Genomic DNA, 14,227 nt, shown 5'->3' on the forward strand with positions numbered 1-14,227 from the left:
CAAAGCGGGCAAAAAAGTTACAAAGTCTGTCTGGGAGCAAGACATCCTGGTCCGCGACGGGGCTGGTTTTCTTTTTGTAATCTGTGATTGACTGTAGACCCTGCCACATACCTCTTGTGTCTGAGCATTGAATTGCGACTCTACTTTGTCTCTATACTGACGCTTAGCTTGTTTGATTGCCTTGCGGAGGGAATAGCTACACTGTTTGTATTCGGTCGTGTTTCCGGTCACCTTGCCCTGGTTAAAAGCAGTGGTTGGCGCTTTCAGTTTCACGCGAATGCTGCAATGTTTTAATCGATGCTATGGGTACGACATCATTCTAATGAACTCGCTCACCGAATCAGCGTATTCGTCAATGTTGTTGTTGGACGCAATGCGGAACATTGAAGCATAATCGAAGCAGTTTTGAAGCGTGGAATCAGATTGGTCGGACCAGCATTGAACAGACCTGAGCGCGGGAGCTTCCTGTTTTAGTCTCTGTCTGTAGGCTGGGAGCAACAAAATGGAGTAGTGGTCAGCTTTTCCGAAAGGAGGGCGGGGGAGGGCCTTATATGCGTCGCAGAAGTTAGAATAACAATGATCCAGGGTTTTACCAGCCCTGGTTGCGCAATCGATATGCTGATACAATTTAGGGAGTCTTGTTTTCAGATTAGCCTTGTTAAAATCCCCATCTACAATGAATGCAGCCTCAGGATATGCGGTTTCCAGTTTGCATAGAGTCAAATAAAGTTTGTTCAGGGCCATCGATGTGTCTTCTTGGGGGGGAATATATACGGCTGTGATTAAAATCGAAGAGAATTCCCTTGGTAGATAATGCGGTCGACATTTGATTGTGAGGAATTCTAAGTCAGGTGAACAGAAGGACTTGAGTTCCTGTATGTTGTTATGATCACACCACGTCTCGTTAATCGTAAGGCATACCCCCCCCCCCCGCCCCTCTTCTTACCAGAAAGATGGTTGTTTCTGTCGGCGCGATGCGTGAAGAAACCAGCGTGAGCCATGTTTCTGTGAAGCAAAGATCGTTACAGTCTCTGATGTCTCTCTGGAATGCTACCCTTGCTTGGATTTCATCAACCTTGTTGTCAAGAGACTGGACATTGGCGAGTAGTATGCTAGGGAGTGGTGCGCGATGTCTCCGGAGCCTGACCAGAAGACCGCTTCGTTTGCCTCTTACGACGTCGTTGTTTTGGGTCGCCAGCTGGGATCCGATCCATTGTCCTGGGTGGAAGGCAGAACACAGGATCCGCTTCGGGAAAGTCATATTCCTGGTCGTAATGATGGTGAGTTGACGTTGCTCTTATATTCAGTAGTTCCTCCCGACTGTATGTAATGAAACCTAAGATGACCTGGGCTACCAATGTAAGAAATAACACGTAAAAAAACAAAATACTGCATAGTTTCCTAGGAACGCGAAGCGAAGCGGTCATCTCTGTCGGCGCTGGAAGTGCCTCGTTCTTCTATGGGTCGCAGTAGCAGCCATATTTTTTTAAAACTTAATTTCGATTTGCATATCTGAATCATAATATCCTACTGTTCCAGCTTTATATGCTTATAAGTCTTTTAGTTCATGGAAGGCTGTTTGTGTCACTATCTCAATGTTTTTTTGTCTTGTTTATTTCATTATATTTGGGAGATAACTTTAACCATATTATGTATTATTGAAATATTATAAATTATGTTGGATGATGACAAGGGGAGAGGGGCATGGGAGATGAGGGCGGGGGGCCTGATAGATGTGAGGGGCCTGAAAGATGAGGGGGAGGGGCCTGAGAAATGAGGGGCCTGAGAGATGAGGTGGACCCCTCTCGATCATTTGGAAAAATCTAGATTTCGCAAGGGTTTGCAACTTTGGAATTTCAGAAGGGGAGGTGCAAAGAGAGGGGGTGGAGCTACTGCCCTGCTTCCACTTAAATGTTCTAACAAGTCTACAGTCTGCCCCCAGAACTTAATCGAGCATCTGATGCAAATGCGCAAGATTTTAGTTCTGACCTTCCCGAGATGATGTGCATTGTATTCTGTTATATATTCTCTTCTACCTCTGCCAGCTTCTGAATGAATGGAAGGTGTGCGTGTGTGTGCGCGGGCGTGCGTGCTCGCTCGCCAGTTCCGTCTTCACACAGACACTGTTATTGTTGGCTTTTCAACCATGGCAGTGCTAACGTGTTGACAGTGTGAGTTGTGAATATTACAGTCTCACTAAATAATCATTACAAACTCCGATGACAGTGTTTGTTGCACAGTTAACAAACCTGTTTATTCACAGTAGAATCATAGTAACAATACATTACATACTGACAACTACTATACAGTTCCAAATGACATAGAAATAATATGTTTTCCCCGTATATTATCTCTACACTACAAATAGTATCAACATCTTGATAAAATCTTCACAGTCATCAATAGGATTTGGCATCTGTAATGTATGCCTGACTTAAAATTCTATACAATCCGCGATTTCATTCTTTGAGGTATTGTCAAAACTGGTCAACAACTAACACGGCTTCTAAAGCTTAAGTCCTAAATATGCCCTTAGATCTAAGATCATCCCTAAATCATATACATTTAGTTTGACACAGAAGTAGTAGGGTCTGCTGTATGCTCAAATATTGTGTCCGACAGAAACCATGACTTAATGAAAATCAGGACAGAAAGAGAAAGTATTAGACAAAGGGCAAAGAGTTTGCGAAGGCATGGGTAGTAGGCTACTACAACTACCTACAAGGCCGACATCAAAACGTTGCTTTGTGACAGTTCTATACTTTTTTTTGCAGTTAAAGGCAACATGAATACTTTTTTTTAAGGTTATCATCTCCAAGTTAAACAACACAGTGCCATACAGCTTCCTTTACAAAAGTTCAAGTTCATCATCCTTCATACACCCTCTGTGCCAAATGAACAAAAGCACTCCCACCACTGAACCCAAACCATCCACAAACACCCTTTTCATACTGTTGTGTTAACCAGGGGCAGAATGGCCAGCTGGCGTTTCGGGTACAACTAAATAATTGATCATTATTTAGCTAATAATGGGGGCCTCGAGGAAAATCAATGGCCAGTGTTTTAGAAATGCCAGTGCCAATTTCTGGTCCCAGTCTGCCCCTGGTGTCGACCTGAACCTTACTGTGTTGGCTTAGATATGTTCTTTTCACAATGCCCTTTCCAGCATTGTTCTAGCAACTATGGTGGAAACATACCAAGCAATTGCAGTACAGCTTGGTTCGGCTTTTGCTTGGCTTTGTAGTGTTAAGGGTAAATCCAATTCATCATCTTCTCTCACAGTAACTCTCCCCCAGTCTCCACTAACAGCTGACGTCGTACACCTCTGTGTCCTGCTTGTTCTTCAGCTGTGAGCAGGAGGGACATCTGGGCCGAATCTTGAAGCTGAGCAGTAGCGCCACCCCCCCCACCACCTGTACACATCCCCCCACCCAGCCGAAGTAGAGCGACCCGGCCGGGTGGAGAGTGAGCTGTGGCAGCCTATGATGAGGTCTGTGGGGGGGTGTCTGCTCCATCCCCAGTATTCCAAGGTTGTGTGTGTACACCCCCAGGGCGGTTAGACTCAGCAGGCCTGACAGTGCCACTAGCAGGCCTCCCGCAGCCACCACGCTTCTCAGAGGCAGGTCGGTCCAACACCTCACCCCCACACTGGCCAGCACAATGCCGGCACCACACAGGAACAAGGAGCTGAGCACAAGGCCTTGCGCCAGCCTCACCTGTGGGTCGCTCTGGTAGGCACCTTCTACTGGCCAGCACTGCTTCAATTCCGAGTGGGCCACCTGTAGGCAGCTCTCCCATAGGCCATCGGTGCGCAGGAGGAGGCGGGGCTCAGCCCCGGCCACACCCACTAGCTGGGTCTGCCCCTCCCTCCACTGGGGCGTGATGGCTGCCATGAAGACCAGCACCAGGCCCAGAGGGGCGAACACGATGCCCATCACCATGGAGGCCGGGGTTTGCATGCTGCTGCAGGGTAATTTTGGAGGAATTTCTGGGTAATGGAGTTCTGGATGTGCTTCTGGATAATGTTCGACTCTAAGTGACGGTGTTTATGAAGGTCGACCTGTGGTGTAGGTTGACCTTGTTCAGAGACAAAGGATGGATGGTGGATCTGAGATCGTGGCCAGGTGAGTCACAGACAGTAGACGTCAGTCACACCTTGAGGTAGGACACCGTCAAGCTACAAGGAGGAAAGAGGAGACATAAGACATTACCTCACCCAGTACAAAACCTTGCACTGACGCAAATATGACTGACTGTCCTCTGACCACAAACTCCAATTGACCTGATTTGGAATGTGCTGGATTTCATCCCCATCTCTGAGAGATCTAACGGTCTTATATCTGGTGTAACTGTCTACGTGACAGATCTAAATGGTTCCCTTCACCTTGCTGTGGTCTTCTAAGCATCCTTCACTCCTCACTGGGCTGAGAGAGAATATGTACATTGTTACGTCATGCCAATAAAGCGAGAGAGAGAGAGTTAGAGAGCATATGGCTTCAGTGGTCTGCTGGAGGCTAGGAGAATCTAGATGCCCCTCTGTTGCTAAGATACGCTAACCTGGCCAGTCTCACAGCCGCTTTATTACACTTGGAAACATCTGATTGAAAGATACATTAGTCAATGAGTGTGTGTGAGTGCATGTATATTTATACAGTTGAAGTCGGAAGTTTACGTACACTTAGGTTGGAAAAACTCAGTTTTTCAACCACTCCACAAATTTCTTGTTAACAAACTATAGTTTTGGAAAGTCAGTTAGGACATCTACTTTGTGCATGACACAAGTAATTTTTCCAACAATGGTTTACAGAAAGATTATTTCACTTATAATTCACTGGATCACAATTCCAGTGGGTCAGAAGTTTACATATACTAAGTTGACTGTGCCTTAATTAAACAGCTTGGAAAATTCCAGAAAACGATGTGTCATGGCTTTAGAAGCTTCTGTTTGGCTAATTTACATCATTTGAGTCAATTGGAGGTGTGTCTGTGAATGTATTTCAAGGCCTACCTTCAAACTCAGTGCCTCTTTGCTTTACATCATGGGAAAATCAAAAGAAATCAGCCAAGACCTCAGAAAAAAAAGTGTAGACCTCCACAAATCTGGTTCATCCTTGGGAGCAATTTCCAAACGTCTGGAGGTACCACGTTCATCTGTACAAACAATAGTACGCATGTATAAACACCATGGGATCAAGCAGCCGTCATACACTCAGGAAGGAGATGCGTTCTGTCTCCTAGAGATGAATGTACTTTGGTGCGAAAAGTGCAAATCAATCCCAGAACAACAGTAAAGGACATTGTGAAGAAGCTGGAGGAAACAGGTACAAAAGTATCTATATCCACAGTAAAACAAGTCCTATAGCGACATAACCTGAAAGGCTGCTCAGCAAGGAAGAAGCCACTACTCCAAAACCGCCATAAAAATGGACAATGACCCTAAGCATACTTCCAAAGTTGTGGCAAAATGGCTTAAGGACAACAATGTTAAGGTATTGGAGTGGCCATCACAAAGCCCTGACCTCAATCCTACAGAAAATTTGTGGGCAGAACTGAAAAAGCGTGTGTGAGCAAGGAGGTCTACAAACCTGACTCTGTCAGGAGGAATGGGCCAAAATTCACACAATTTATTGTGGGAAGCTTTGACCCAAGTTAAACAATTTAAAGGCAATGCTACCAAATACTAACTGAGTGTATGTAAACTTCTGACCCACTGGGAATGTGATGAAAGAAATAATAGCTCAAATAAATAATTCTCTACTCTTATTCTGATATTTCACATTCTTAAAATGAAGTGGTGATCCTAACTGACCTAGCCAGGGATTTTTTACTAGGATTAAATCCCAGGAATTGTGAAAAAACTGAGTTTAAATGTATTTGGCTAAGGTGTATGTAAACTTGCGACTTTGTGTGTGTGTGTGTGTGTGTGCGTGTGCGCGTGTGCGTGTGCATGTGCATGTGCGTGTGTGTGTGTTACTTTATGGTAGGGATAGTTAGGAACAGTGAGTAGTGACCTTGGTTTTATTGAGGCTAGGATGTAATTGGGTTGTTCTACTGTCTGAATGCTGAATGAGTTGATCAGTGACAAGAATACTCAGGGGGCACACCTAGGCACACACACGGAAAATCCAGGAACAAACATCCCCCGGGTACAAACAACATCAGTCACCATCAGAGGGCTGCATGACAAACGTGTCCTTATAAAGGGATGTTCTAATCAAAGACATCAAGGCCATGTTCAGTAGGGCACACCATATTGAAGTGTTTTGAAATTGAAAATAAAAATGAGCATTTCTTATTAGTCAAGTCCCTATTTTCAGATATTTTTCTCAACTTGGTGCCTGATAACACAACCCAGTTGTTTGATCCCAGTTTTGTGACAGTGTTTTATCCACCCCAAGATAATTACCCTCTTAGTTAATAGCAATCTAAAAGTATTCCTTTCATGATTTGCCACATAATAGCAATTACCACGCATGCATTAGACATTTGATACATTGTGTGAAGTGCTACAAGGCATCAATTAATTGCGTTGTGTGTGACAACATCATATTAGCATCTAAGTGGCTGCCATCATAGAAATAGAATTACTAGAAGGGACATTCCCATTCAAGCCAATTATGCCATAATGGTTGGACTGGTAATTATTTTTCTATGACGGCCATACAGCAGATACAGATGCTGATAGGCTGCAGCATAGAGCGTTAGAAACAGTTGCTCAGTCTGTATCTCTTTGATTCTTCACTGCTTCTGGTGATTTATTTATTGAAGGAGTCCTACTGAGCCCCTTCCCACTGGTAGGGTGTGTGTTTATGAATTTGTGATTGCGTATGTGCACGTGTGTGTGCATTCACGCATGTGTGTGTTTGTAGTATTTTTCACTCCCGCTACTTTGAAATAACCTTGTTGTGTATTTCTATTTCCCCTAACACTGCTGTGTGTGTCTATATGCGGATCAGACTAATTACAGACAACATGGGGAGATTGCAATGGGAGTTTGTCTGCAGCCTCCCAGGCAGATTGTTGATCTGTGGGTTTGGATGCAGGGTGGATGCGAGTACATTGATGCTCTGGGGAGATTATATAATAATTGTTAATTAAAAAATTGTTACTCAATTGCAATCCTCTCTCCTCGGGTTATCACTAGTTAACACAGCTAAAAGTTCAAATTGGCTGTATCGTAAAAAAAATCATGAAAACAAAAATTCACTTTTTGGTGTTCATTTAAGGTTAGGGTTGGGCATAAGGTTAGCATTGTGGTTAAGGTTAGGGTTAATTTTAGGTTAAAAATTATTGCATTTTAAGATGAGAAATTGTAGAAATAGGCACGGTTTAAGACTTTGTGGCTGTGGTAACTAGTGATGACCAAGCATAGTTCCTCTATGCTGTTTATTCTCTCAGCATGCTGTCAACTCATGCACAACAGATTCTTACAAAACAAGAATGATGTTGCATTCCACGTTGCTTGCAAAAAGAAATCTCTATTATAGGCTCTATTATATCTCTATTATAGGCTGCTATTAGTTTCTGTATATTTCTCTTTGCAAAATGTGACATGATCCAAACATAATGCTAATCGCTATTATGGCTGGCTAGCTAAATGCTATTTAGCTATTTGTGCAACGGCATGTTCTGAATCAAATAGCCTATTTTAAAATCTTTGTTTGAATGTAACACCTATTCAAATGTGATTAGGGTCCCCTGGGAACCATTGACCAACACTTTGGTTCCTACCCTGTCATTACTGCAACCTGGCTTTTTCATTAGTTGTCATGCCAAATAACAAATAACATACCAATATGGCCAATAATCATGGCAATAATAATTATATTTTTATGATTCTGTCACGTCTACTCCCGCTCCCCCTCTGGCGTTCGATGTTGCCGGTTTACTAATCACTGGCTCTGACAACGTTCATTACGCACACCTAGCACCATCATTATGCGCACCTGCGCCTCATCATGAGACACACCTGGACTCCACCATTTCACTGATTACCTCCCCTATATCTGTCACTCCCTTAGTTCCATTCCCCAGATAGTATTGGTTATGTGTTCCATGTCCAGATGCTACTCTTGGTTTGTATTGTTCCATGTATTATTAAATTCACCACCTGCTTCTTGACTCCGAGCGTCTCTGTCACAGAATACTGCCTCAACAAATGGAAGCAGCAGGGAATCAGAACATCTCCCAGATGGTCCATGAACAGGAATATCTACTTCGTCTGCACCACGAGCAGCTGGCACAACTGGGACGGCTATGGAGGTCCTTTGCGTTCTTCATCGTCTCGAACATACCCAGAAGGTGTTACCTTCACCTACCGGAAGATACTCTACCACCAGTCAACCCAGCAAGCCAGGACACCAGTCTATTCAGCAGTCAGCCCAGGTTAGCAATGCCCGTTTGTACCTCCTGGACAAATGACGGAACCCCATCTAAATGCTGTGGCTTCATACTCCAGTCCTCCCTCTATTTTACACACCAGACGGACCTCTCGGTGGTGGGAGCTCCCAAGGTTTCCAAGGTTATTTCTCTGCTGGCTGGGCAGGCCTTGGAGTGGGCTACGGCCATCTGGGAAAGAGGAGGGGTTCATGTCTCTGTTCAGAGGTATCTTTGATCATCCACCGGAGGGCAGAGAGGGGGGGTGAGCACTTATTCCAACTACGGCAGGATGACCAGACCGCTGCCGAGTACGCGCTCTCATTCGGGACAGTAGCAGCATCCAGCGGATGGAATGAGCCAGCGGTCCAGACGGAACTGGCATGTCGTGATGACAACCTCTCCTTGGATGCACTCATCGCGATGGCCATCCGTCTGGATAACTTACTTCAGGAGAGTCGGTAACCTCATCGCTTCTCTCCCTCCCTCAGTGACCACTCTGGATCAGAGCCTGAACCCATGGAGGTAGAGGTCACATCCCTCCTCGCAGCTGAGCGACGCAGGCGGAAACAGCTGGGGCTCTGTCCCTATTGTGGTCAAGGGGGGCACCAGCTTCAGCAGTGTCTGGTACGTCACAACTCGGGATACACAAGAGCAGAAGGATAGTCTTGTGATCTTCCACCTCCTGGGGCAGGTGTGAGTATCCTTCATCATTTTCTGCCAAACCCTTTTTACTGTCGCTCACATTAGCTAGCTGTCCCTCATGTACTGTTTCTACAGCGTTAGTGGATTATGGTGCCCTGGGGAACTTTATTGACCAGACCCTTGCCTCTCTGAACATCACCTCATACCCCCTCTCCGTTTCCGGTTTCAGCCCTTGATAATTGGCCACTAGGATCCGGCACCATCACACACCACCACACCACTCACATTCACCGTGGAGTCCATTAATCATGAAAACATTCCCTTCCTCATTAGTGCACCAGCTCACAAGATCATCATTGGCCTCCCATGGCTCTGACGCCATAATCTCACCATCTCAAGGTCGAGGATGTGAATCACGGCCTGGGCAACTGAATGCCGGAGGACCTGCTTTCCCATCCCCTCTCGAGTCATAGCCCATGTGGTCTGGTACGTAGATATTCTCCAGGCTCTGGAGAGGGAACACGCACCCACTACCTGACCTCCTGAGCGTATCTACATTTCCACAGGGACAAGGGATCGGCTGCTGACCTGGGTGCCCACAGCTGTTGTTGCTGGCCATCCAGGGATCACCTGTACTATTCAAGCCCCCCCCGAAAAGTATTGGTGGCCCACCTTGGCCCTGTTCTATGTGTGACAAACTAAATTCCCCCGGCATGCTCCAGCAGGGAAACTCCTTCCCGTGCCTCAGCATCCCTGGTGTCACGCCCTGACCTTAGTTATCTTTGTTTTCTTTGTTATTTTGATTAGGTCAGGGGGTGACTGGTAGTATGTGTGTTTTTGCTTTGTCTAGGGTTTTTTGTATTCTATGGGGTTTTGGTATTCAAGGTATATGTAGGTCTATGGTGGCCTGAATTGGTTCCCAATCAGAGACAGCTGTTTATCGTTGTCTCTGATTGGGGATACTATATAGGTTGCCATTTTCCATTTAGGTATTGTGGGTTATTTTTCTATGTGTAGTTGCCTGTCAGCACTCTTGTTATGTAGCTTCACGTTCGTGTTTTATATAGTTTTGTTCAGTGTTCGTTATTTATTAAAGTAGTATTTACGCCTATCACCTTGGTCTCATCAATATGACGAACGTGACACCTGGTCTCATCTATCCATTGATTTTGTCACTGATCTCCCCTCTGACGGATTCACCACCATTTTGGTGGTTGTGGCTAGATTCTACAAATCCTGTTTTATCCCTCTCTCTGGTCTCCCTACTGCTCTCCAGGTCACTGAGACACTGTTCCAGCAGGTCTTTCGGCATTAAGGCCTTCCGGAGGACATCGTCTCTGACCGTGGCCCCCAATTCACATCACGTGTATGGAGAACCTTCATGGAGATGATCGGGGTCACGGTCAGCCTCACGTCCAGGGATAGGCGTCAGTCTAACGGGCAAGTGGAGAGGATGAACCAGGAGCTGGGAAGGTTCCTGAGGAGCCACTGCCAGGACCAGCAGGGGGAGTGGGCCCGATTCCTTCCCTGGGCGGAGTATGCCCAGAATTCATTATGTCACTCCTCCAACGGTCTGATTCCCTTCCAGTCTGTTCTGGGTTATCAGCCAGCCCTGGCTCTGTGGACCCCGGGCCCGACAAAAGCTCCTGCGGTGGATGAGTGGTTAAGACACACAGAAGTGTGGAGCGATGCCCTCCGCAGGGAGGCTGCTGTGTTCCATCCTGGTGACCACGTCTGGTCCTCTACCAGGAACCTCCCACTCCGCCTGCCCTGCAAGAAGCTGAGCCTCCTGTTTGTGGGACAGTTCAAGGTTCTCCGGAGGGTCAACAAGGTGATGTATAGATTACACCTCAATAGTGACTACTGTATCTCACCTTCCTTTCATGTCTCCCTTCTCAGGCCAGTGGTTACTAGTCACCTGGCCGAGGCTGTCCCCCACGACACCCCTCCGCACCCTTTGGACATCGAGGGAGGTCCCGCCTATGCAATCAGATCCATACTGGACTCCCGACGCCGTGGGGGTCGGCTCCAGTACCTGGTGGACTGGGAGGGGCACAGTCCAGAGGAGCGGTGTTGGGTTCCGATGGAGGACATTCTGGGTGCCAACATCATCCGTGATCTTCGCCGCCCGCTCCTTGCCCTCGAGGCCATCCCACTGGCCAGAGTGGGGGGGGGTTACTGTCACATCTACTTCTGCTCCCCCTTCGACAGTTTACTAATCATTGGCTCTGACAACCTTCATTACGCACACCTGGCACCATCGTTACGCGCACCTGCACCTCATGAGACACACCTGGACTCCACCATTTCACTGATTATCTGTCACTCCCTTAGTTCCATTCCCCAGGGAGTATTGGTTGTGTGTCATGTCCAGACGCTACTCTTGTTTTGTATCGTTACATGTTTCTTGTATTATTACGCACCTGCTTCTCGTTTCCCAACATCACTGCTACAGATTCCAACTTTTGACCGAAGTGTGTTGCTCTACACTGAGTGTACAAAACATTACTAATATTGCGTTGCACTCCCTGTTGCCCTCAGAGAAGACTAAATTCGTCGGTATGGACTCTATGAGGTGTCGAAAGCGTTCCACAGGGATGCTGGCCCATGTTGACTCCAATGCTTCCTACAGTTGTGTCAAGTTGGCTGGATGTCCTTGGGTGGTGGACCATTCTTGATACACATGGGAAACTGTTAAGTGTGGAAAACCCCAGCAGAATTGCAGTTCTGGACAGGCACATACTACCATACCCCGTTCAAAGGCACTTAAATATTTTGCGGAGCACCAGTGATACCAATGAAAAATATACATTTTTAGCCTGCTTGTGACTGGCTTCGATTCCATCAGATTGAGCGTTAACCTGCATTGGCATTCGTCTGCATAGTGGATGTTTTGGTGGGGTTGGAGGTGTAACTGTGGTATGAGCAGACAAATAGGTGAGCGGCTGCTCTCGTGTCAAGACACTCCCTTATTATTCCTACAAAGTTAGAAGTTTGAAATGGCGATAGAAAGTGTAGGCTAATGCATGTTTTCATGTTTAGTTGATGGGGGATTTACAGCCTATCAGTCTTATCTGTCTTAAACAATAGAGCATGGCGCTTGTAAGTGTTTGAACTTGTAGCGCAGCTGCATGAGATTCTAATGAGGCTGCATGAGATTCTAATGAGGCTGCATGAGATTTGTCGGATTATAAAGTCGGTGGTATTGTTGCATCCAATAGCCGTGTCCGCGGTAAACTAGCGTAAGGAGCCGCTTGTGGATTTGACAGCTCTAAATCTAGGTCCAACTCAGACATGGCCAAAACAACCCCTACGCGGGTGTCGGCTAGCTCAGATCTGATAGAATCTAGCCCTGAGTGAACATGGGCACTTGGGCAGTGACATTTTCACTATGAGCATCTGGCTTTATCGTTGTCGTTTATTTTTTGATCCTGGCATTATCACTGAATAATGGATGATATACCACAAATTCAGCACATACAGTATGGCCGCTGTTGACCAATTTAAAGTAGCTGTCCAGTGTTCCAGATATCTAATATGACTTAAAGGCCCAATGCAGCGGTTTTTATATCAACATCAAATCATTTCTGGGTAACAATGGAATAATATATTTCCAATAAAAACCTTTTTTTTTTTTGCTAAAATGTATCAAGAATTTTTCTAGGACTGTTTGGGAGTGGTGGGGAGGGGGAAATGTGAAACTAGCTGTTATTGGCAGAGAGAGTTGGAAATCTCTTTGTTAGTGGTCTATTTACCGCATGATAATCTCACAAAAACCGAAACTCTTGCCCATGCAAACCTGCCGATTAGAATGTCTTGTTTAGATTGTATTTTCAATGAGCAACTGTCAGGAAATATTACTGTTAAAAAACATTGGACGTTTACAGTGTTCGTATCATCAGCTTTTGTACAATATGAAACAAAACACAGGAAAATTGAATTTTGACTGCACTGGGTCTTTAAAATGAATTACAATATTAATTAAGTCGATTTTCCAGAACAGCTTCAATGCGCCTTGGCATAAATTCTACAAGTGTCTGGAAATCTATGGGTGTTTTGTTGATGGTGGTGGAAAACACTGTCTCGGTATTCAATTGGATTGAGATCTGGTGAGTGAGACACACACACCCTTTAAATCCCCTATGCTCCTTTGAGATCCCTCTTTAAAAGTCACTGAGATCTCTTCTTCTAGCCATGCCATCCAAAATAATGGGCAACTGGGCATGATTATACATGACCCTAAGCATGATGGTTTGTTTGAATTTCTAAATTAACACAGGAACCACACCTGTGTGGAAGCAGCTGCATTCAATATACTTTGTATCCCTCACTTACTCAAGTGTTTCTTTTATTTTGGCAGTCAACAACAGCTAAATAGGTTTCATCTTCATCCAACTTTTAGCTACAAACCACAGGATTTGAAATAGAAGGGAATGGCGAGATGGCTGTGTGGAGGATTTGCCTTGACTTGCTTTGTCGTTGGCTTGCCAGCTACACTGAACAAAAATATCAACTCAACATGCGACAATTAAAAAGATTTTAGTGAGTCATGTAAGGAAATCAGTCAATTTAAATAAATTCATTAGGCCCTAATATATAGATATCACATGAGTGGGAATACAGATATGCATCTGTTGGTCACAGATACCTAAAAAAAAAGGTAGGAGCGTGGATCAGAAGATTTGTCAGTATCTGCCTCATGCAGAATGACACATTTCCTTCGCATGGGCTTCATCAGGCTGTTGTTGTGGCCTGTGGAATGTTGTACCACTCCTCTTCAATGGCTGTGTGAAGTTGCTGGATATTGGCGGGAACTGGAACACATTGTTGTACATATTGATCCAGAGCATCCCAAACGTGCCCAATGGGTGACATGTCTGGTATACAGGCCATGGAAGAACTTGGACATTTTCAGCTTCCAGGAATTGTGTACAGATCCTTGCAACATGGGGCCTTGCATTATCATGCTGAAACATGAGATGAATGGCACAACAATGGGCCTCAGGATCTCATCACAGTATCTCTATGCATTCAGATTGCCATCGATAAAATGCAATTTTGTTCATTGGCCGTAGCTTATGCCTGCCCAAGTCATAACCCCACTGCCACCATGGGGTACTCTGTTCACAACGTTGACACGAGCAAACCGCTCGCCGACACCACGCCATCTGCCCGATACAGTTGAAACCGGGATTCATTCCTGAAG

The 14,227-nt window shown here is 45.4% G+C and overlaps 1 protein-coding gene across 1 annotated transcript; it reads right to left on the minus strand.

The window, feature by feature from the left end:
• Positions 1-2,251: 2,251 nt before the first annotated feature.
• cldn23l (claudin 23-like) lies at positions 2,252-4,220 on the minus strand. Its single transcript, XM_031788422.1, has one exon. It carries the CDS (start codon positions 3,957-3,959, stop codon positions 3,303-3,305), a length of 657 nt encoding a protein of 218 aa, XP_031644282.1. The 5' UTR covers positions 3,960-4,220; the 3' UTR covers positions 2,252-3,302.
• Between the last annotated feature and the right edge of the window lie 10,007 nt (positions 4,221-14,227).

The sequence above is a fragment of the Oncorhynchus kisutch genome, linkage group LG14 (assembly GCF_002021735.2).
Source record: "Oncorhynchus kisutch isolate 150728-3 linkage group LG14, Okis_V2, whole genome shotgun sequence".
Taxonomy (NCBI): domain Eukaryota; kingdom Metazoa; phylum Chordata; class Actinopteri; order Salmoniformes; family Salmonidae; genus Oncorhynchus; species Oncorhynchus kisutch.